General features: G+C 43.3%; 5 protein-coding genes across 6 annotated transcripts in view; 1 reads left to right on the top strand and 4 right to left on the bottom strand.

Moving 5' to 3' along the window:
- Positions 1–110: 110 nt before the first annotated feature.
- ankrd54 (ankyrin repeat domain 54) lies at positions 111–5,061 on the bottom strand. The gene is made up of 8 exons (XM_005738022.1): positions 4,350–5,061; positions 3,802–3,849; positions 3,040–3,138; positions 2,833–2,904; positions 2,677–2,724; positions 1,400–1,524; positions 1,164–1,271; positions 111–1,019 (listed from the first exon to the last, which is right to left on the bottom strand). The coding sequence occupies exons 1-8, from the start codon at positions 4,732–4,734 to the stop codon at positions 945–947; spliced, it is 960 nt and encodes a 319-aa protein (XP_005738079.1). The 5' UTR covers positions 4,735–5,061; the 3' UTR covers positions 111–944.
- A 202-nt stretch (positions 5,062–5,263) lies between these two features.
- On the bottom strand, positions 5,264–11,121 carry foxred2 (FAD-dependent oxidoreductase domain containing 2). Of its 2 annotated transcripts, none has more exons than XM_005738020.1 (10): positions 10,938–11,121; positions 9,661–9,878; positions 9,257–9,562; positions 8,921–9,172; positions 8,530–8,838; positions 8,272–8,438; positions 7,929–8,094; positions 6,695–6,921; positions 6,437–6,607; positions 5,264–6,116 (listed from the first exon to the last, which is right to left on the bottom strand). In XM_005738020.1, the coding sequence occupies exons 2-10, from the start codon at positions 9,873–9,875 to the stop codon at positions 5,842–5,844; spliced, it is 2,088 nt and encodes a 695-aa protein (XP_005738077.1). In that variant the 5' UTR covers positions 9,876–9,878; positions 10,938–11,121; the 3' UTR covers positions 5,264–5,841. The 2 variants fall into 2 exon arrangements, with proteins under 2 accessions (XP_005738077.1, XP_005738078.1); XM_005738021.1 differs by having other exon boundaries at positions 5,264–6,074.
- A 994-nt stretch (positions 11,122–12,115) lies between these two features.
- On the bottom strand, positions 12,116–15,084 carry LOC102195620 (piggyBac transposable element-derived protein 4). The gene is made up of 2 exons (XM_005738019.1): positions 14,688–15,084; positions 12,116–13,949 (listed from the first exon to the last, which is right to left on the bottom strand). The coding sequence occupies exons 1-2, from the start codon at positions 14,819–14,821 to the stop codon at positions 12,269–12,271; spliced, it is 1,815 nt and encodes a 604-aa protein (XP_005738076.1). The 5' UTR covers positions 14,822–15,084; the 3' UTR covers positions 12,116–12,268.
- Positions 15,085–16,350: 1,266 nt separating this feature from the next.
- hmox1a (heme oxygenase 1a) lies at positions 16,351–18,527 on the top strand. Its single transcript, XM_005738018.2, has 6 exons — positions 16,351–16,459; positions 16,536–16,585; positions 16,689–16,800; positions 16,895–17,110; positions 17,199–17,471; positions 17,640–18,527. Exons 2-6 carry the CDS (start codon positions 16,536–16,538, stop codon positions 17,802–17,804), a joined length of 816 nt encoding a protein of 271 aa, XP_005738075.1. The 5' UTR covers positions 16,351–16,459; the 3' UTR covers positions 17,805–18,527.
- Positions 18,528–18,529: 2 nt separating this feature from the next.
- mcm5 (minichromosome maintenance complex component 5) overlaps positions 18,530–20,279 on the bottom strand; it is a 4,864-nt gene continuing 3,114 nt past the window's right edge. Inside the window, exons 8-13 of the mRNA XM_005738118.2 lie at positions 20,059–20,254; positions 19,852–19,964; positions 19,627–19,755; positions 19,374–19,516; positions 19,086–19,213; positions 18,530–18,875 (exon numbers count right to left, since the gene is read on the bottom strand). Of these exons, the coding sequence (XP_005738175.1) occupies positions 18,774–18,875; positions 19,086–19,213; positions 19,374–19,516; positions 19,627–19,755; positions 19,852–19,964; positions 20,059–20,254 (811 nt within the window). The 3' untranslated portion in view covers positions 18,530–18,773. The remainder of the gene's footprint in view (positions 18,876–19,085; positions 19,214–19,373; positions 19,517–19,626; positions 19,756–19,851; positions 19,965–20,058; positions 20,255–20,279) is intronic.

Raw genomic sequence — 20,279 nt, 5'->3', positions numbered from 1 at the left:
GTAAAAGTAGCCATATTAGCAAGCCTTTGATTAAATCTCTGTATCCACTGAAACAAATGACAACTACAAAGGTTTAAGGCCCTCTCATATAAAGACACAGACAAAAATACTATACATATATCCAAAGATAACAATTTATTGATTTACATCAGTTTCTAACAACCAAGTCAATCTTACAGTACAGTTCACACAGACATGCAACACAAGAAGAAAAGGCAACGATACAAAGAGGCTGTCCATAAGAACCAAAAATCACAACAGTGATAAATGTTAAATTATTTTGTCTCAAATAATCTTTACTGGTAACCTGCAAGAAATTAGCATGAGCACACAAACACAATCGCACGTTGACTCAAATGCTGTCACTCGCGCAGCACTTCCACTAGCTTCCTGTTCTCAGTGTGTTTTGTCCTGGTGAGGGGGGTTCTTATATGATTAGCATCTAATCATTTTAGCCAAGATAATAATGTTGTGTAGCACTGTTAGCACCCTGGACAGACTGCGAAACTCTCACCGTTGTTTAAGTTCAATCACCAAAACGCACAATTTTTGGCATTCATTAATTTAAAAATAAAAAACGTCAGCATAACATCAAAACAACACTCATTTAAACACACACACACACACACACACACACACACACACACACACACACACACACACACACACACACACACACACATTAAGCCACATGCAGTGGCTTTGTACCCCACCAGTGAGGTACAGCCCACAGTTTGAGAACAACCAAATAATTACCAAAACAAACATATATAACAAAAAGTACAACTGTTCCAAAGGGCAATTTATCTTAACGCTCAGTTTAAGAGATGACCACAGTGTGGTGGTTCAGCTCGTGCTGGCCAGGTCGAAGCTAGTAAAGCAGAAGCTTGTGCCCCCCCCCAAAAAAAGAGGCGCTGAGTTTCACTTCTTCAGTGTTTTATCTTCTACCTGTCGCCCAAATTCTGTTTCTGTAGACTGAGTGATGTAAAACTGGCCAATAAGTCAGTCACTTCATCCACCTGTAAGAAAACCACAGAGCTGTGTAAGAGCTGGTGAGAAAAAAAAACACAAATCTAAAATACATATTAAAGTTTTGTTGCGTTGTCCAAATATTATGTGTCCATCTGAATAGGAGAATTGAAGACTGAGTGATGAGGTCTCACCTGCTCTTTGGTGCGCGTGTGCTCCAACTGTGTCGAAATGTGCTCCAGCCTCTCTTTAGCTTCACTCTGGCCCATTAAATTCAGGTATTCTCTCAGCATCTGAATAATCTGACAGGCAGATAAAAAAACAAAAACATAAAAATTCTCCATCAATGGGGAAGAGCGGCAGAGTCAGACTGTGTGTTTCCAAACTCAGTTTGCATCTACTATTCTAAGAAAGTAAAGCCATTTTCTACCTGTGTGACTTCCCCTCTCAGTGTTTCTAAGCTGCGTGAATCTCCCTCCTGCAAAATGTTCAGCTTAGAGCGTGCTAGATGCAGTGGGGTCCTGCCAGCTCGATCAAGGGCATCCACGCGGGCTCCTTCAGAAAAACAATAACAAACAAACCTCTCAATTACCCATTACCTTCAATTGCCTTTAAATTCTAATTAAGTTATCATCACATTTCCTCATTTATTAACTCAGATTAAAGATGGCAGCCATGAAGAAATCAATTATCAAGCTAACGAGTTTCCCGTCCAACATATGAGCTACATGGTTTGTTTTTTTTCTAGTGAGGCCCTTCTGGTCAGATGGGAATATGGCACAATTTGGGGAAAAACAACAGACATCCACAGGGCATTTGAGTCAAGAGCCTCATTTGGTGTTGTAGATCAAAACCAGAGATTGTATATAAAAGATGGACAAAGTCACTGTGACATCACCAACTGTTTAGCGAAACCCTGTTACGAAGGTTTCTTGCAGTTCTGAAACCAGAACTGAAGAGTGAGGGGCAGTAAGGCCAAGAAACAAGAATACTGCAAGCTTAGAGGCTGATGGAGGCTCAATCACACAATAAAGTGAGCGTACTGATCAAGGGAGGTGGGAATATTATTTGATAGATTTCTATAAAACCAGATGCGTCGCCTCCTTGTGGCCATTAAAATGAGTCAGAGGTTCTGGGCACTTCCATATTTGCATAGTTTTTCAGATCTGGAAGCTATGTCCATCTTTTACATACTCAGTCCATGCTCAAAACCTGCCTCAAGCTGTCTTTCTTTAGGCTAATATTAGCTTGTGTACTTTATTAATTTATTAGCTAACACCATAAATTAGCCACCGCCAGAGTCAAGTATCATGTCTAATTTAAAGCTAGCTGGCTAACTACAACCCTACTAACACCACATTGTACTGCATGTTGTCTGGTTTATTACCATATCAGGACACTCTGTGGTGAATTATTAGCAGCTGGTAGACAAATCTCTGATCGGCTGATGCATATGCACTGGATTTTAATTATCTCCCGGACTTGAGCGTTAAGTTTTTGGACAAACTCCACTGGTAAAAAACAAATGTCATTGTAACTGGAGTACTCCACCCCCATTTCCACTGTTCCAAGTGCTTAAAAAGAAACATGCATGAATTCTTACACGTTTCCTTAGGGCGATACACCTCCTTATAATATCTAAAGCAATATAGTTCTGGTAATTGTTTCACAAAGATGGAGAATTTAGCCGCTGTACAAAAGTCTTACCTCCCCTTAGCAGTGTGGTGATTACAGGCACATGGTTGGTACAGGCCGCTGTAGGAACATGGGGTGAAAAAAGTGAATTGTGAAAGAAATACACGATCCGATGCAGAAATCTGACTTCAGTTTTAGTTTTGAGTTTTCTGGGTCATGGTCTCTTACCCAGATGGAGGGGGGTATTCCCCAGACTGTCTCGCTGGTTGGGGTCAGCACCGTGGCTCAGCAGCAACTGCACTATAAACATAAAACAGACATTGGGAAAGAACAATGATCAACTGATATTAAATCCAGGTAAAGGTAAGGACATTTATGAGCATCAGTCAGAGTTATTTGAAGCGCAGTAAACAAAATCTGCCACTGACAACCTACCAATGCTCTCATTGCCATTGCACGAAGAGAAATGAAGAGCTGTCCTTCCTTTGTCATCTGCTGCACAGGGGTCTATATCATCTTGCAGGAGCTTTCGGACTGAGGAAGAAAATGTGAATTTCAAAAAAAGGAAATAGAAAAACACAACTTGAAGTCATCCCTCCCAGACAGTGCTCGCAAGGTATTTTACTGTATTCACCCATGCTTTTCTTTTGTTTAAGCAAGACCCCATGCAATTCTCTCCTTCTGGGTATAAATGAAAAGTCACTCACTCACCTCCAACTACTTAAAAATGCAGCAGCTAGGCTTTCTGATGTTTTAGCAAATGTCATCACATCACCTCAATCCTGACCTTTCTCCTTGTAGAGTTGATCTTTAGGCCTGATTTTAACTTGTGGGGTGAAACTTTGTGAAGGCTATGATGTAACCTACACTGAAGTGGTCAATGTCGTTGGTGGCATTTGTGCTGGTGCATTAATTACAATGTGGTCACGTTGCAGTGTTTTACTGGCTATTCCAAGAGTAAAAATTACATTTAAAAGCCCAAGGCTCACAAAAAGCACATTTTTGTTAGTATTACTAATTATGTTGGCAATTTGTCTTTCATGTATGTCTATGCCGTGTTTTCCATGTAATCTCTAATGTAACCCCTGTTCTGTTTTTGGCTTTAATGTCAGCCTTTCTTTTTAAATTTAATATTCTGGCTTTTGTCTGTCTGTCAACCCTGTTTTAATCTGCTACATAAAAAAACATTGTTCATACCTGTGTCAATATCATTGCTGTTTGCTGCTTCCCTCAGTCTTTTGGCAGCTGTTAAAAGAAAACATTCAATGACAGGGACGTTAGTATTTCTTCCGGATTTCATGGAAAGAAGCAAATTGCACTGCATTAGATGTGAGACCTTATACAGAGGAGCATTTTATCAATTAACAACACAGGAATAAGAACTTCAACACTGAGAATTATGTTCTTATTCACTGTGACACATCTTCTCAGCATGCATTACTTACTGACATGTATTTTCACTGTTACCATACCAGCTCTCAGTTTATGTGACATTAGCAGTATGAGTTAGTGCTGGTTAGTTAGTTTCAAAAGAATTTGCAAATTGATGATGATTCATCTCATGACATAACCTTTATAGGTTAAAAGCATCGGTATCGGCAACACTCGACCTGTTATTCACTTGGTATCGGATCGATACCAACATTTGCAGTCTTGCACAGCACTACTTAGTTTGTGCAGCGACATTTTCAAACACATAACTACAACTCCGCACACACTATTTCTTTTACCATACCGTTGCTTACCATAAACATCTTTACCGATGGGACCCAGGTTCCGCACGGCTCTGTGGTGCCGCCTGGCCCTGCTCCCCGTTATCTTCCCCAGCTTGCACGCCACATCACCCGCACCGAACTCTCCTCGCCCCGGTTCCCACAGCAAGTGCAGGTACCTCAGTTCTTTGTCGTCTCTCTGTCCGAGTCGACCCAGCACCACTTTGCCCTCCCCTGTCCCACTCATCCCAAACCCGACAGCACCGTTGCCCATGTCGTCCATCCCGTCCACGTTACCCCGCTGCTGCTGCTGCTCCCTGTCCGCCGCTTCCTCTTCGGGTCCCTGCTCCACCATGTATTCCCCCTCCGAGCTGGACGGGTCATTATCCGAGGCAGGGATAGCGCTCCACCCATCCATACTTTATCTTGGCATAAAGAAGCTATTTTTGCGCTGTACTCGTTGCATAAGGTACCTTACAACTCCTGCTGAAGCTAAAGGGAAATAAAGCCGCGAGTAGCATCGGGAGTCCGCCTCGTCTGAAGCATGTTTATCTTGCACCGACTCTTCGGGCCGTTACACAGTGTCAGAAAACACAGTTACTCTCCCGGTGGCGTCACTGCATCCTGGAAAAATGTAAAGTGTTTAAACTGCGGACGCCTTTTTCCTTCACACATCAAAATGTCCCCTATTGCACATTTTCCACTTCATCGGGTAAAAGCCACGCCCATCATACAGCCAACAACCTCGAAGTATGAATCACCAATCAGATTAAGAGATGCTCACTCACTTCCGTCCAATGGCACGATGGCAATCGAGCAGCCAATCAAACTGTCCCAGTGCTGGGCCGACGATTGCGCTGGGCATGCGCACTGAGAAATGCACTAATGTTACCCAAAAGCCAATAATTTAAATAAAAAAAACCAAACAAAAATAACTAGAGTTTCCTTTTTGATGTTTGTTTAATCATTTACCATAATTTTTATGCATAAATATTTGTGATACCCACCCTCCACCTGTAGAGCTTTACATGATATATAGATCTGCATGATATGAAAATAACACACAACATCCTGTATACAAACACTTGTGAAAATAATTACTTGGGAGCTTTTATGGGACAGCGTACCTCTCCCTAAAGTGATGAGCAGTGGTTTCCAATCTGCAGGTCTTGACTCCCAATGATGGTCACATGATATATCTAAAGCATCAGCAGTCAGCTTAGAGAATAGGAAATATATCAACGTGATATAATAAAGGATAATTGTAGTTCTTTGTTTTATTTAATACTTTGAATACTAATAACATAAAGAAGGGAGAATTAGTCTTTGGTTGAAACAATCAAGCAGCAGAACTCTAAGAAAAACTGCTTTGTTTCAAGCCGGTAAACAGGTTGGGAAACACAGATCTGTAGGATGGCATTCTGTCCAAAAAAGATTTGGCCTCGTGGAGGTAATGACTGCAAGTGCTGGAGGTAGCAATTCTGAAAAATCTTACAGGTGCATGCTGCACGCTTAGGTAAAACAATCATAAGTCAAGTTTCAGTCCTGAAGATACGGATGCTCCAGCTGGTGCCAGGTAATTTGGAAATGTCGAGTCAGCATCGGATGTGCCTACGTCTTGCTCGGTGTGCGTCAGTCCTGCGTCATGAACGCGCTGTCGCAGCTGGCTGTTGCGAGGGATCCCCTGTTGCTTCAGGTATCCCTGCTGGCAAAACAGTGGTGGCGTGCGGTGGGTGAGGGATAAGTGGAAGCAGGATTCTGACAAACCGGAGGACAGAAGGGAATGAGTCAATCCGCCAGCTGCTGAAAGAAGTCATGTTATTTGTCTGATCATTTCTTAATTCCCTTTAAATTTAGAACAATGGATTACACAGGGAATACATTAAATTACAGTAGATGTCTTTCTGAAAGTGATTTTTACTATTATTACCTTCACTATTATCTTCTTCAATACCATTGCCAACACAGTGCAGAGCAGCTACCTAAACCTAAACTGAAAGCATGCTTTATTCACAGGTGTACTTCTTTTCTTAGACGTGTTTCTCTGGAAAATTTAAAAACTGAAAAAGTAGGAACATACCATTCTTTTTTGCCAGATAAGCTGTTAATGTGTGCGTTACCTGCATAGAAGGCCCTGAGGTCAGTCTGGAGACAGTGCTCCAGGAAGCGTCGCAGTGGCTGGATGTGAGATACTGGAGCGTCCCATTCTGTGAGGAAGTCCTCCACTATGTGATGAATGGCTTGGGGGCGCGGTAAAGGCCAGCCATTGGGACGTAGCTTCATTTCTTCCACTGGGGGGGAAAAAAGATCACATTTTATTTTTTACCTGTCAAGTATACAGCGAATCTTTTTTTGATGGTGACACCATTCCTACTCACCAGAAGGTAGTGTTTTATAGTAGTATAAAACAGGGTGAAGAAAGTTGGATTTCCAAGCATTAGTCCACTCTGTTTCTGCCCTGCTGCGCCCCAGATAGTCTATTTTCTTCTTCCCATATTGCATGACTACAACTATTAGTCCATGCATGGAGACATCGTGGCCAGAAAGAGAGGAAAGCTGAGGCAGGGCCTGGAGTGGAAACTCTTCCAAGTATTCACAGTGAGACCTTAGAGTCAAGTAGAAAGGAGAATAAAATATATAATGAATATCAAGAACTGCAGCTTTGTTTCTTGTGATGATGTAAGGCGGTGTCATAGTTTGGAGACTTTACTCTTCTGGCAAAGAAGGACAATAACTGCCTAATATTGAAGGAACTGGACATCAATTTAGTTTGTTCGAAGATCAGAGTGAAATGAATGTATTTGATTAAACAGGTATTCTGTTCTAGTAGCTGCAGCTCCAGCAGTGTAAAACAGGCTAAACAGCAGATTAGAATCAAGGATAAAAACATTTTCTCAACAATACAAGCACATTTGTTTGACAATGCAACTTAGGCATGTAGACATGATCACTTTGAGCTCCCACAATTCAAACTGAGCAACAGAATGTGGAAGAAATGTGATTTAAGTGACTTTGAACATCGCATTGTTGCTGGTGTCAGAGTGTTTGAGACTGAGTGTTTGAGAAAGTATTGATCTACTAGGATTTTCCCCACATTACCATCTCTAGGGTTTAAAGAAAATGTCCAGTGAGCAGCTGTTCTCTGGCTAAAAATGCCTTGTTGATGCTGCTTTAAGCCGATAGGATGACAACAGTAACTCAAATAACCACTTGTAACAACCAAGATATGTAGATGAGCATCTCTTAATGCACAGCATGTAAAAACTTGAAGCAAATGGGCTACAGCAGCAGAAGAAAAACGTTGCCACTCCTGAACAGGAAACTGAGGAAAAGATTACACAAGCTTACCAGAATTTGCCAACAGAAAACTGGAACAGTGCTGCAATTTTTGGAAGGTAGAATCAGATCATGGATACCCATGTTTTAGACTGCATACTTATTACTTGTAAAAGTGGCCTTTGACTACAAGGGATGCCCCAAAAAGTTAGCTGCTCCCCCCAAAAGTCAGTATGAGTTCTGAGACTATCAGGACATGTAACCTAATAAGCATGAATGAGCAAGAGTGGAAAAAAGAGAACAGCTGGAACAAGCAAGCATGCAATAAATACTTACCCTCGAAGAAGTATGACATCTCCAAGCACCTCAAACATCTGGTATGGCCCCGAGGCCTCGTCGACCCGCTTCAGAATCCACGACTGCAAATGTGTTGCCAACAGTTGTGTTGATGGCCACGCGTTCCTGTGGTAACGGTGTTCAAGTAAATGATGTACAGCTCGTGCTGTGTTAGACAAAACACAGTTCATGTTAAAATCATCCTGATCACAGGTCGAACTGGCACAAAATTCACTTTTCTGTCGTACCAACTACATTTGCAATAGATCATCTGATGCCACGGTGCCTTTAACAAACGGTGACGGGAATTTCAAAATGTCACAAAACAACAGCAGTCTGTCACCTGTGTAACGGAATCCATGCACAAAGCCGCCAGCAGATGAGCGATAGTCTCTGGAGTGAGATGCAGTTCCCAGCACGAACAAACCCGGGGTGTTCTTCCCTTCGTACCAGGGCGTCAACTCAGGCAACCTCCCTTTGGCATTTTCACTGTTCGGTGGGCAGGCGGAGCTTAGGAGAATTTTTTAATACGATATGAGCAGGCTTATCTTACATATTGTGCTTAGATAGAATAAGAAGAGCACATAACATCAACCTTCACCTGTCAAATATGCTGAAGTTGAACCGGAATCCGAGGCATCGGATGACTCGATCATAGGGTTTTCGCATGGGGAAGTTGTCGATGTGATGCCCCGGCAGTTCTTCCTGTGTCGCATCAAAACTGTTCCTACTGTGCATGTACTTATTTAACGTGAGATACAGCTGTTTCCTTTTCTCTTTCTTCTTTCCACCCAGTCTCCTCTTGTCTTCCTCCTTTTGTTGAGCGATAACGATCTTCTCCAGACGGGCCTCCGCCAGCCCATCGAGGGACTTCAGCTGATATGTATCTATCAGCTCATTATTCACAGCTCTGGATAAGCAGGGGAGCAGGTTTAAGAAATAAAATGGGACATAATAAGTAATGATTGTTTTGAAACCATCCTTTATTTTACCTGAGATCTCCAACGTAATGCGTTTGCCACGCAAGGCGAACGGGGCTGGAACTGAGCATGTGCACCCGACTCGCTCTTCCTAAGATGCTCTGGGCTGTTTCAAAAGCAGAGTTTCCCTTTCCCAGAATGAGCACGGCCTGGTCCTTGTAGTCGTCGGGGTTAGTGGAGATGGACTCATAGCCCTCAACCAGGTCTGCACCGACAAAGTCCACCATGTGAGGAACCCACAGGCCCGTGGCTACCAGGAGGATGCTGACGGAGAGAGGACAAGAGTGCAACAGAACAATCCAAACCAATGCAAATTTCTCCTCCGAGGATCATCAAGAGACAAAATACCTGCACGTGTAGTCTGACGCATGTTGGTCAGTCAGGATGTAGTGTCTTCCCGTTGCAGACTGCACTGCCCTGATCCTCCCGACATCAACACCATACTGTACCCTCAACCCTAGCTCCCCCACAAACAAGGACAGGTACTGAGGGAAGGCGTCAGCGGGCGGGTAAAACTCATCGCTGACCCTCTTGAAGAGGAGGTCAGGTTTATCGCTCAGCAGCGAGTTCCAGTCGTGGCGCAGGTTGAACTCTCGGTTCCCCCTTCCGGTGTAGATCTTATTGATGCTGATGAGCTTCCTGTGCCTGGGAAACCTTGCCATGCACAAAACAAAGCAGAGAAGACGTCCCTCAGAGTTTATACGGGAGGATAACGCGTGTGTTTTGTTGAAAGCTCGCCCAAAGTTCCTTACTTGTTGAAGAAGCTGCCGGGTCCCGAGTTCCTCTCCAAGATGACATAGTTTCTCCTGGCCTTGGAGAGGAAATATCCCATCTGCAGTCCTGCGGGGCCGGCTCCAAGCACGCAGTAGTCGTACCGGCGGGTGACATTGTGGTGGCGGTTATCAAAAGAGCTTAAAACATAGCCAATCAGGATGAAAAGGATGACAGAAGGAAGGCTCGGATCCATAACCTGATGAATATGAGGCAATGATGGAAGTAAAAATATATATATATATTAACACGATGAATATATAGGTAATAACAATGAAACATTCGACTTTTATAAACCCTTTTGAGATTATTTGCGACATGATTTGTTATCTTGTGTTATCCTGCTGGAAGCAGCCGTCAGAAGATGGGTCATAAAGGAATGGACACGGACAGCAACATCAGTCAGGTAGGATATGACATTTAAGTAATGCTCAGCAGCTACTAAGGGGCCCAAAGACAATATCCATCACACCACAAAACCGTTAGCACTAGGCAGGAGGGATCATGTTGTTTATTTCCAATTCTCACCGCGCCTTCTGAATCCTGAAGCATAAACTGAGACTCATCAGTGCAGGCAACACTTTTCCAGTTTTCTTTAGCCAACTGTGGTGTATCATCAGTTCCAATACAAAGCTGTTTACAGGTTCTTGTGCAGTGCAGTCCCACTTGATGTAATCCATGTGTATAAGGGCACGGCACTACATCTGAACCTAAAAATCGTACAAATTTTATCCAAACCAGTTTTCTACACTGTATGTTTTTTTATCATCGAACATTTTGATCATCTTCCTCTTGCGTCCTCCCTATGTGCCACCTCCCCACACAAAACCAACCTATTTCAATAAATGAACAATTTTCAATAGTACCTGGATTGTTATAAACAGAACAAGTCTGGATTTTATGATAAAACGTATTTGTCATGTAAAAATATCGAACAAGTTTGGTCAAGTTAACTGTGTCCGAGCCCAGCCTGCGTAGGTATTTGGGAGAACGGGCTCCATGCAGGAGCTCCACATGAAGCCACAGAAACGTATTCGGTATAAAACCTAAAGGGAACCCAAGGCGATCATTAGTAGGGCTGAAGCGAGTAGAACCGTGCTAAGAGACACAGGTGTAGGGTCCCAGAGGATCCCGGGCTCTCCGTGAACTCTCCAGCCGATGTTATATCACTCCGTCGAGGATGCAGCCACTGCCTTCGCCCGCTCAACCAGATGTGAGAACAGCTAGCGTCGTCAAACACGGAGACCTCACACCTCACCTTTCAAATGGCTCGATCCTTCACGCGCAGCATCTGGAGTTCACCGCGTGTCGATCCGGTCACGGCTGCTACATGTTTACTGTCCTGCATCTTACACAGATTTCTCTGTGCGAGAGAGAGCAGCAGTCCTCCACAAATCCACTGGCACAGCCCAGTTCGCCCCCGGATGACAAACACCAATGGAGGGGAGCGTGCATCAGGGGGCGTGTTTACGACCGGAGCAGGCGAGAAAGGAAGGAAAGACTCGTTCTTATAATGGGGAATTACTCAACAGTTACATAAATACAGTTTGGAATAACAAAATGTGTCTGATATAATTTTATCTAAAAAAATAAATAATAAAACGTGCTTAGACAATTAGCTATAAGTCATAATCTGGAGTAAGTAAAAGTACAAACATTTTAGCATCATAATACACTTCCATACAGCAAAAGTACTCATGATGCAGTGTGCCCCCTATTTGGAATAATATAGGCTAAATTATTGCATCATTATTATTCTTTAATGAATAAAGCACTTTAATTATACAGCTACACACTGCTGGGTAGCTTTATCTGTGACTGCTTTTCCAGCAGTGTGGGCCAGGGCCCCCTGGTGGACAGCGAACGTACTGCAGGCTTAAGTGATAACAAATTCAGTTTGAAAACGCTAACAAGTATGTACAGTTACATTTTTATATACATATATTTATCTATATAAACACTGTATTAAAATGGGTAGCAGGAGCAGGTTAGTTTGTGATATTACTCATTACTATGACCTAAATTTACTGCTCTGAGGTTGAAGTTGTGTCCCAGTGGCAGGTGGGTCACACATTGGCCATAACAATGTCCACGTGACTGAGCAGCACTGGCATTTTATAGCCCACAAGACGTATTGGGAAAAAAACCTGGTAATTTAGGGCAGCTGTGGCATAAGCCTTACATTGGGTGGTCTTATAAATTTAAGCACTGCTTATCTGTTGATTTATATATTTGAAAATTTCAAAATAACATGTATAGTTTTTAGATAATTGATATGATTGTATATTTAAAAACAAGTTAATATAGAAATACTTAAAAATTTCAGCTATGTGTAATCAATATTACCTCTGTGGCTGGTTTAATCAATATTACTGTATATAAACATTTTGGGAAACTATGTGTGCTGCCGTGCATAAAGACCAACAAACAAGCATCTACTGAAAGTGAGAAAACTTTATTTCAGAACACAAAATTAAAGAACGTGAGTTGTTTTTTAAGGGTAAAAAAAGCAATCCAAGAAACAGAGAAATAACTGTTTACACTAATTTCACATAAGTCCTTCCTTCCTGCTTTTTTTTAATCTCGACATTATTCGTGCCACGCCTCGAAGCAGTTCCTGTCTGCAATAAGACACAGGGCCACATCGCACTCCCTACACTTCCAGGGGGTAGACTGATATTCCTTCTTTATCAGCCTGCACTGCACGCAGGTCCTTCGTCCGTACGAGGCCCTCTTGCTTGCATCGGGTTGGTTGGAGATCGGCACGGGGAGGTGGCCACTCGGGCCTTTGGTAGGGGGGACGGCGACTGTTACGCCACACAGCTGGGCAGTCAGCTCCTCCAGGAAGGCCCTGTGAGTCATGGGTTCCTCGTGTTTCTCTCTGCAGAGCTCCTTGTGAAGCAGGAAGCTGTTGGTGGCTGCAATCTGCAGGAAGTGTAAGAACAGTACACGGTACCAGCGTGATGTTTTGTGGTGTACAGAGTAGGATTGTGTCAACTGTTCTAACATATCAGCACCTCCCATGTACTTGTTATATTCCATGACAGGTGTCGGGCATGGAATGAATCCGACGGTCGACTTGCCATCCTCACTTTTCACTCTCCTCTCCACGGTGTGTCCAGAGAACGCCTGGTGGACTGTAGAGCAGATGCTGACCTCACAGAAGTCCTTCCACTTCACATAAACCACAGGAGGTTTGCGGATCCACCTCAGGGTGCCTTTGGGATCCTTTTTTGTCAGAGCATTTGAATGTGTGGTTGGGCAGCCTCTCCTGTTGTCTCTGTATGTTCCACACGCTCCAACATTGAGGCTCAGCAGGTCTTTAAAGAGTTTTGGACTGGTGTAGAAACTGTCCAGAAACAGGTTATAACCACTGCCCAGGTGTGCAGACTTTATCAGGGTCATAACAGAGTCGTATGCAAGCCCAGTGCCTGACTCAAACCGTGACTTTCCAGTGTACACAGCAAAGTCCAAGATGTAACCGTTGCTGCTGTCAGACAGAACAAAGAGTTTGAAACCTAACTTGTTTGGTTTTGCTGCCCCTTTCTGAATCATTCCAGCGTGGTTCTTCCTCACTATTGTCCTCTCATCAATCAGAAGCTTCTGCCTAGGGTGGTAAAACGTATTGCAGGCGTGTTTGATGGTGTCCATTAGGGGGTTCAATCGAAACAGATGGTCGTATTGCGGCGTTCCCTTCTGCCTGTCATTCTCAACATCTTCCTCGGGATCACTCATGTGGATGTTCCAAGATATCACCCGATACCTGTCCTGTGACATGACGTCAGCCGGAAACAGCACACTGAATATCGTGTTCTTTTTCCAGTAGTCACAGATGTTATCCAGTTTCACCAGTGAAAAGAAGAAAGTGAGTCCGACATAATTTAGGAACTCTGGGACGTCGAGGTCAGTCCATGAATACTTTTTGCCTTTTCCAATGTTTTTGGCTGCTTGTTTGTTTGTGTTCTCACAAAGAGTTGAAATGGCTTCATTGCTGAGAAACAGCTTGAAGAGGTCCAGCGGCATGTGTTTGTTGTTTGAATTCAATTGATGTCCGGGTGGTCGGGCTGGGACGAACCTGTTAGGCGGCGGACAAATGTCTGGATCGTTCTCTGTTTTCCAGGATTTGGCTGTTGAATGTGGAGATCTTTTTCTTTTATGGCCTCTCGTTACACTGAGTGAAGAACCGTCTTCTTCACAATAAGCAGAGTGGTTGGCATCTTCTTCACCAGAGGTGCAAGGCTCTGTGTGCCCATCCTGTTGACCATCATAACTGAAAGAAACAGAATAAATATTATGGTCATTTATCTCAGGCCAGTGTTTTTGTGGTTCAAATCTTTCGCAGTATAAACTATAAAGAATGGTTGAAATTGCCAGATGCTGTTCCTCCAACCCATCCAGACTTAAACCTGTAGTGTAGGTTTGCTTATATCCTGTGCCTGGAAGGCCCCATCCCCCACAAGAATGTGTACTATGAAGACTATGGCTAAAACCCTAACCCCCACCGTCCCACCCACCCACAGACACACACACACACACAGTGTGACCAGATAAAGTCCAAAGGTGCAAGTAAAGAACATAGCACTCATTTCATCAGTTCATTTCACTGACCCAAACCCCTAAAATACACCTACACAATTAAGCACATGTTGATCTACTGCCATCAACTGTGTTATAACCACTTAAAAACTTCATTTTTTTATTATTTATTCCTGCCACACGTCACGTGTCCTACCATACTTACATATTATGCCATTTCTACTCCTCATTTATGTATTCATGAGTTTTATCCAAGTGCAAAAATCTGTCCTGTGCATTATCATGCAACCACAGCTCTCTCTGAATACATTAACGTACTTTTAAAAAAAATATTTTTAAATATTTTATATGGCTGGCTTACGGTCTGCAGGTTTTTATACCTGACTACTATAGCGCATGCAGTCTTGCTCTAAACACCATCAAACTCTGCCCGTACTAAAGCTGCATTAGCTTGTAAATACAGTATACTTACTCTTCCGCAGGATCGAGCCCCTCGTCGTAAGCTAGTTCGTCCTCCGTGAGGAAACTTTCTGCGCCAGACTCTCCTTCGTCCTCGCTTTCAAGCAGTTCAGGAGCAGCTTCGTCGTCGGAAGCCATCGTAGCCATCCAGGATTTTTTTTTAAAGACACAACTCCTCGCGTGAAGAGAGTCTTTGGCGTCACGAAAGTGAAGTAGTTATTGTTTCCTCTTCGTTTTTTCTCTTTTTTTTCTTCTGCGCAGTTATTGGCGGTAAACTTTCAATTGGCAGGGACTGCTTTGTTCTGACATCACTTCCGGTAAAGTTCCCTAAAAACATGGTACAGCTGTTTTGTTCTCGGCTAAAACAGCTTTTAGTCAGCAGTTCACTACTTTATATGTCTGTGTGTAATACCTCCAAATGGAAAGTTCTCTCCTTAAATTATTAAAACTAATTTATCTTTCTGAAATAACTTAATTTACTTTAAAATGTATTTTTAATTATTTCTAGGCAACGTTTTGCCAAATTTTGTTCATTATCATTGAGTGGTCATATAGAGCGATGCAGTACTGCTAGCTTTTGATTGGGTAGCGGACGTCATGGATAAGAAGATACTCATATGTGCGAAAGTTTGCTTGTTGTTGCCGCTGTCTTTGCTTTCAGCCTTGAATTTTAATGTTTTAGAGCTAACAAATATCCACAGAGCTTAGTTTCCTGTTTAAATACAACCTCATCTGTATATATTGATGAAACATCGAAGCAAAGATTTAAAATTTATATTTCTCACGTCATAAGATATATTGCCACTCATTTTTTGCTTGTAACAAAGTGTCTACAGATACAATTTCAAAGCTGTCTGTGTTATGCAGATACAAAAATGGTTCACGGTTTGAGCTAGATGCTCAAATCTTTAAGGTATCAGTGTTAAGTTGCTTACTTAAAAAAAAAAAAAAAGAAAATCCTCTGAATATAGTCAGGTAACAGGACTGGACTGGAAATAAGTGAAAAAGCAGACAATGTGTAAAGAAGAACAGCTTTTAAAGACCTGCAGAAAGCCTGGAGAACTACTGAAATAATACTAAGAAAGTCTGTCTCCTTGGAAGTAAAGTGGTTTTGCACAGTAGTGTATAAAGCTTGATTGTGCCTTTCAGTGTTGTAGCTATACAAGAGTTACTACACACTTTTTACATGAACAAATTACAAAAATGTATTTCTAAACTATTAGAAGTTATACAGCCAGCAGATTTTTTCGGGGGGCCCTTATATTGCGAGGCAAACTTGGAGCCAATAAGCTCCTCGTCTTTTTGGGGCTTCTTGGTGTAGCTTCTTGTGACATTAAGTTCAAGACCTCTTGCTCTGTCCCCTGTTAATAGATGTTTTTTTTTAATGGAAAAAAACAAAAAACAACAACAACAAAAATGCTAACAATTGACAGATAATAGCTACAGGTTTTGAGAATACATTACATGCTACTTTGTTTCTCCATAAGGACTCTGTAGCCACATGTAGCCAAAGCCAGCTCAAACATGATTCAAGAAAATAAGCTTTAATGCCTCGTCATGTTTTCTGATATTGCTGCTGTGTCCACATCTCCCCTGTCATGTGAAGCATGACTCAGCAATCACACTTCTCATTTGACTCAGCAGCTGGAGCTTCACAGCTGTATAAAAGAGGAGGGAGGGAGCTGCGAGGCCATGTACTGAGGAGCAACCGTTCAGAGGAACTGACCGGACACGCTGACAGCCGCCAGCTCTAAGGATCGAAGACTCAACTACACTTTACTGAATGTGAGTGAAATGCATTATATATGTACACTCTTACATTTTGTGTACCTATACTAAACCAATGAAACCATTTGAACAGATGGACACGATGAAGAGTGCGAGAAAGAATGAGACAGGAGAAGTCGGCAGGTATGGGAGATCACTTTACTGGAAATTCGCAGCTTTTGCACTTAAAGACATTTTAGGACATGTTGAATGATTGCTCCCTTTCTGTGTTTCCCTTCTGGCTCAGCGATTTATCAGAGCAGATTAAAGCAGCCACTAAGGACAACCACGTGAGGGCTGAAAACACACAGCTGATGCTGAGTTACCAAAAGGGAGAGATCACTCTGGTTCAGTATAAGGTGAAGTGTGCACAGTGGCTGGATACACAAACCACTTTCTGTTCCTTTTCTTTTTTTTCTTATAAGTGGATGTCTATCTTTATGCGTCTTTTAGGTCCTGCTGTGCTCCCTCTACGAGATCTACAGGGCTCTGGAAGATGAGATGGACAGGAATGCTTCCCATCCAGCCGTTGCACCAATTTACTTCCCTCAGGAGCTTTCCCGTGTGGAATCACTGGAAAGAGACCTGGAGCATTTCTTTGGATCAGAGTGGAGGAAGAGAGTGATCGTCCCTGCAGCCACACAGAGATACGGCCAGAGACTGCGACAGGTGAGCACCGCGTTTTGACGTCATTCATGATTCATAACTCAGAGCGCACAAGAACCAGCGCAACACTTCCCCCTTCTTACATTCTCAGATCGGCAGAGAGAACCCAGAGCTTCTAGTGGCCCACGCCTACACTCGCTACCTCGGTGATCTCTCAGGGGGACAAGTGCTGGGAAAGATTACCCAGAAATCTCTCGGTCTGAGCAGCAAAGAGGGGCTTTCCTTCTTCCACTTCCCCGGTGTGAGCAGCCCCAACCGTTTCAAGCAGCTGTACAGGAGTCGGATGAACAGCATCGAGCTGACGGAGAAGGAGAAGGCCGCGGTGCTGGAGGAGGCCGTGCAGGCCTTTGAGCTGAACATACAGGTGAGAGACCTCAGGACGAATTTTTTCTGTGCAAGCCCTGACCAAAAATGACACCAAGAATTGCTCCACAGTTCTCAGTGAACTCAGCTGAAAGAGGAACTGAAGCTAACACGCTTCAACATTGCAACACGCTGCAATCCCTTTTTTTAACCCCTTGTTTTCTCGTAGGTTTTTGATGACTTGCAGAAAATGCTGAGTGTTGCAACAGAAAGTGCGGACCAGCACAAAGACAGATCCCCAGCGGCCGTCCTCCCGTCGTCATCCATCGTACAGTTCACCGTGGGACTGTGTGTTGCGCTGGCCACTATTGGAGTGGGAATGTATGCTTTGTAGGCTCTACCTGTACTTATACTGGTTGTGAATCATAGATTGTACATAAGACATGGCTTTAGCTTCTGGGTTTGAAAAATGAAGGCAAACAGGAGAATATGTATGAATGATTTTAAAAGGAAGTCTTGAAGGTTCATGGTCTCAATCACCAGTTTAAGGCATACAGATAAAGATGAAAAGAGCTATTGTTACATCACCTATTTGTTCCTCTTGGAATTCTCTTAATTTAGAAAAATGACTCAATTTTCTTCTGAATATGACCTCAAACCAGTGATCAGGACCACAGAAAAGTCCGGAAAGTGTTTGGCAAAGTCATGAAAGGTTGTTTGTGTCGCCCCCTGGTGGTGACTGAAGAGATTGTAGTTTTAAAAGGTGCTTCCACCTTTGCTTCACATTCCAAACCCAGAAGCTACAACCATATTTTGCACCGTCGATGGTTCTTGCAGAATATAAATTACATTTTGTGATGTTGCAAGACTTGAGGCGTCACTAACCAGTGAGTGGGATTACAAAGGCTCCATCCATCTTTTATATACAGTGTGTGACATGCACATTTTGCACTTTACTCAGTTTGGCTCTGAAAGAGAAATCATGACTGAAATTTGGACAATCTGTCAACTCCAAGCCAAAGCAGTGATTTTACTTGTCATTTGTGTATATTCATCAAATCGTGTCTCCGTTTATGATCTGTTTAATAAAAAAAAAGAAATACTCTCAACATTTTAATGTGAATTTCAATACTTTATTGTTATTTATTTTTTTTAAACACGGTATGCAGACATTAAGTAACATCTTTAGCTTGATACAAAGCACTAGGACCATCTTAGCAGTGACTCTTCATCCACCCTGTTGGCATGCATCCTGCTGTACAGAGCTACAGCTGAGATGAGACACTATTCTGGCAAACATAACACCACAAATGAAAACTATTTACATCAACAACAATATGGTTATCTCATAGAGCACTTTTCTCTACTTGACTCTGTAGAGCACTTTTCTCTGCATGCGGTGCTGAAGCTCCCCCCTCCTTAACATCAGGTGGAGGACTTTGTAGATGGCGTGCTCTGGATATTTCTGCAGGAAGGACAGAAAGAGGTCACTAACAGGACCCAGACCAAAACTGATTCTTTTGTCAGGCATGTAAAAAAATGTTTCTCAGGTCTGTTTATACATGACTGACAAAAGAGAACTGAACACTATTCCTGTAATCATCCCAATGGAACACAAAACACAAGCTGGGCACAGAGTCAAATCACTGTTGTGTCCCCAGGTTGATGTTCTCACCTGTTTGGTGAAGTCCTGTATGATGCTGTGCTCTGACACTTGCGAGCCGATGGCGAAGCGTCTCTTCAGCTGCTTCTCGATGCGAGAGATCATTTCCTGGTCCTCCTGAGAAGTGAAGCCTTCCGCTCCTGGACACAAAATGTGGTTGGCATGCTTAGCTGAGGCTTAACACTTGGCTTCCAGCAAATTAAAAACAAAAACAAAAGATTCTTTAATGGAATAGCTAATGTGGTTCACTTTAATGAGGTAGATCTATCCACTAGACCCAAAAACATGACCAACGCCCACCTGAAAGGCTGCCAGACAGTGCAGCGTCCAGCGTGGAAACCTGGAAGAGCCTCAGGGCCTCATCCACCTCCTCTTCTCCAGCCACCGCCTGCAGCTTCATCTTAGCCAGCGACTCTGCGATGCGCACGACGGCCTCCAGCTGCCTGAAAACCCGAAACATCAGACAGACGATGAAGCGAGAAGATCCAAGTACTTAAGCTGGGGTAAAAAGACGTATTTACATGATCATTTATTAAAATAAATAAAAATCTACCTGACTGTGATGGGGATGGAGGCTCTTTTGTCGCTCTCCCTCTCGTGCTCTCGTGCTCCGCTCCTCATCACCACGTATCTGTTTTTTAGCTTCTCAGCAGCTGCAGCAGACAGCCGAGGACCACACTTACTGTAAATGGGCAAATTATTATTATTATTTATTTTTTAAACTAAGTACATGACAGTGTGTGTGATCAAACTAATATATGAACTCCAGGACACTTACGTTCTTGCATAAGCGATGTATTTCTTAAATGTGGTCAGCGGGATCTCGCCCTCGACACCCTCGGTCTGCGTCTGCGCGCTGAGGTGGACGTTCATCACGTGGCGAGCCAGCGTCTGTAAACAGACGCGTTCAAACAGTTACACTCTGTAACGGCTCCAACCACACGAGGGTTTAACGCCGCAGGCCTTCGGCCTCCGGCCTCCTTACCATGTCTCTCTGCTGGTCGTGCTGGTCCTTGATGATGAAGATCATATCGAAACGGGACAGGATGGTGGGCATGAAGTCGATGTTGTCTTCGCCCTTTGTGTCGTCCCAGCGGCCGTAGACAGAGTTGGCCGCCGCCAGCACAGAGCAGCGAGAGTTCAGGGTGGTGGTGATGCCAGCCTGGGAGGAGAGCCCACGTGTTAGCTTGCCTTCAACACAGCGAC

The sequence above is a fragment of the Pundamilia nyererei genome, unplaced genomic scaffold (genome assembly GCF_000239375.1).
Source record: "Pundamilia nyererei isolate P.nyererei 1_Seehausen unplaced genomic scaffold, PunNye1.0 scaffold00081, whole genome shotgun sequence".
NCBI classification, from domain to species: domain Eukaryota; kingdom Metazoa; phylum Chordata; class Actinopteri; order Cichliformes; family Cichlidae; genus Pundamilia; species Pundamilia nyererei.
This window is presented reverse-complemented; position numbering and strand designations above follow the sequence as displayed.

Excerpts from the sequence above, each read along its gene's own strand:
- hmox1a (XM_005738018.2), top strand. The coding sequence starts at position 16,536 with ATGGACACGATGAAGAGTGCGAGAAAGAATGAGACAGGAGAAGTCGGC. Across the intron at positions 16,586-16,688 it reads GAGACAGGAGAAGTCGGCAG|CGATTTATCAGAGCAGATTA; the intron begins GTATGGGAGATC and ends CTTCTGGCTCAG. Across the intron at positions 17,472-17,639 it reads CCTTTGAGCTGAACATACAG|GTTTTTGATGACTTGCAGAA; the intron begins GTGAGAGACCTC and ends GTTTTCTCGTAG.
- foxred2 (XM_005738020.1), bottom strand. The coding sequence starts at position 9,875 with ATGGATCCGAGCCTTCCTTCTGTCATCCTTTTCATCCTGATTGGCTAT. Across the intron at positions 6,922-7,928 it reads GATGTCATACTTCTTCGAGG|GTCTCACTGTGAATACTTGG; the intron begins GTAAGTATTTAT and ends CTTGACTCTAAG. Across the intron at positions 6,608-6,694 it reads CTATAAAACACTACCTTCTG|TGGAAGAAATGAAGCTACGT; the intron begins GTGAGTAGGAAT and ends TTTCCCCCCCAG.
- LOC102195620 (XM_005738019.1), bottom strand. The coding sequence starts at position 14,821 with ATGGCTACGATGGCTTCCGACGACGAAGCTGCTCCTGAACTGCTTGAA. Across the intron at positions 13,950-14,687 it reads GGGCTCGATCCTGCGGAAGA|TTATGATGGTCAACAGGATG; the intron begins GTAAGTATACTG and ends TGTTTCTTTCAG.
- ankrd54 (XM_005738022.1), bottom strand. The coding sequence starts at position 4,734 with ATGGATGGGTGGAGCGCTATCCCTGCCTCGGATAATGACCCGTCCAGC. Across the intron at positions 2,905-3,039 it reads CAATGGCAATGAGAGCATTG|TGCAGTTGCTGCTGAGCCAC; the intron begins GTAGGTTGTCAG and ends TTATGTTTATAG. Across the intron at positions 1,272-1,399 it reads TGAGAGGGGAAGTCACACAG|ATTATTCAGATGCTGAGAGA; the intron begins GTAGAAAATGGC and ends TCTGCCTGTCAG.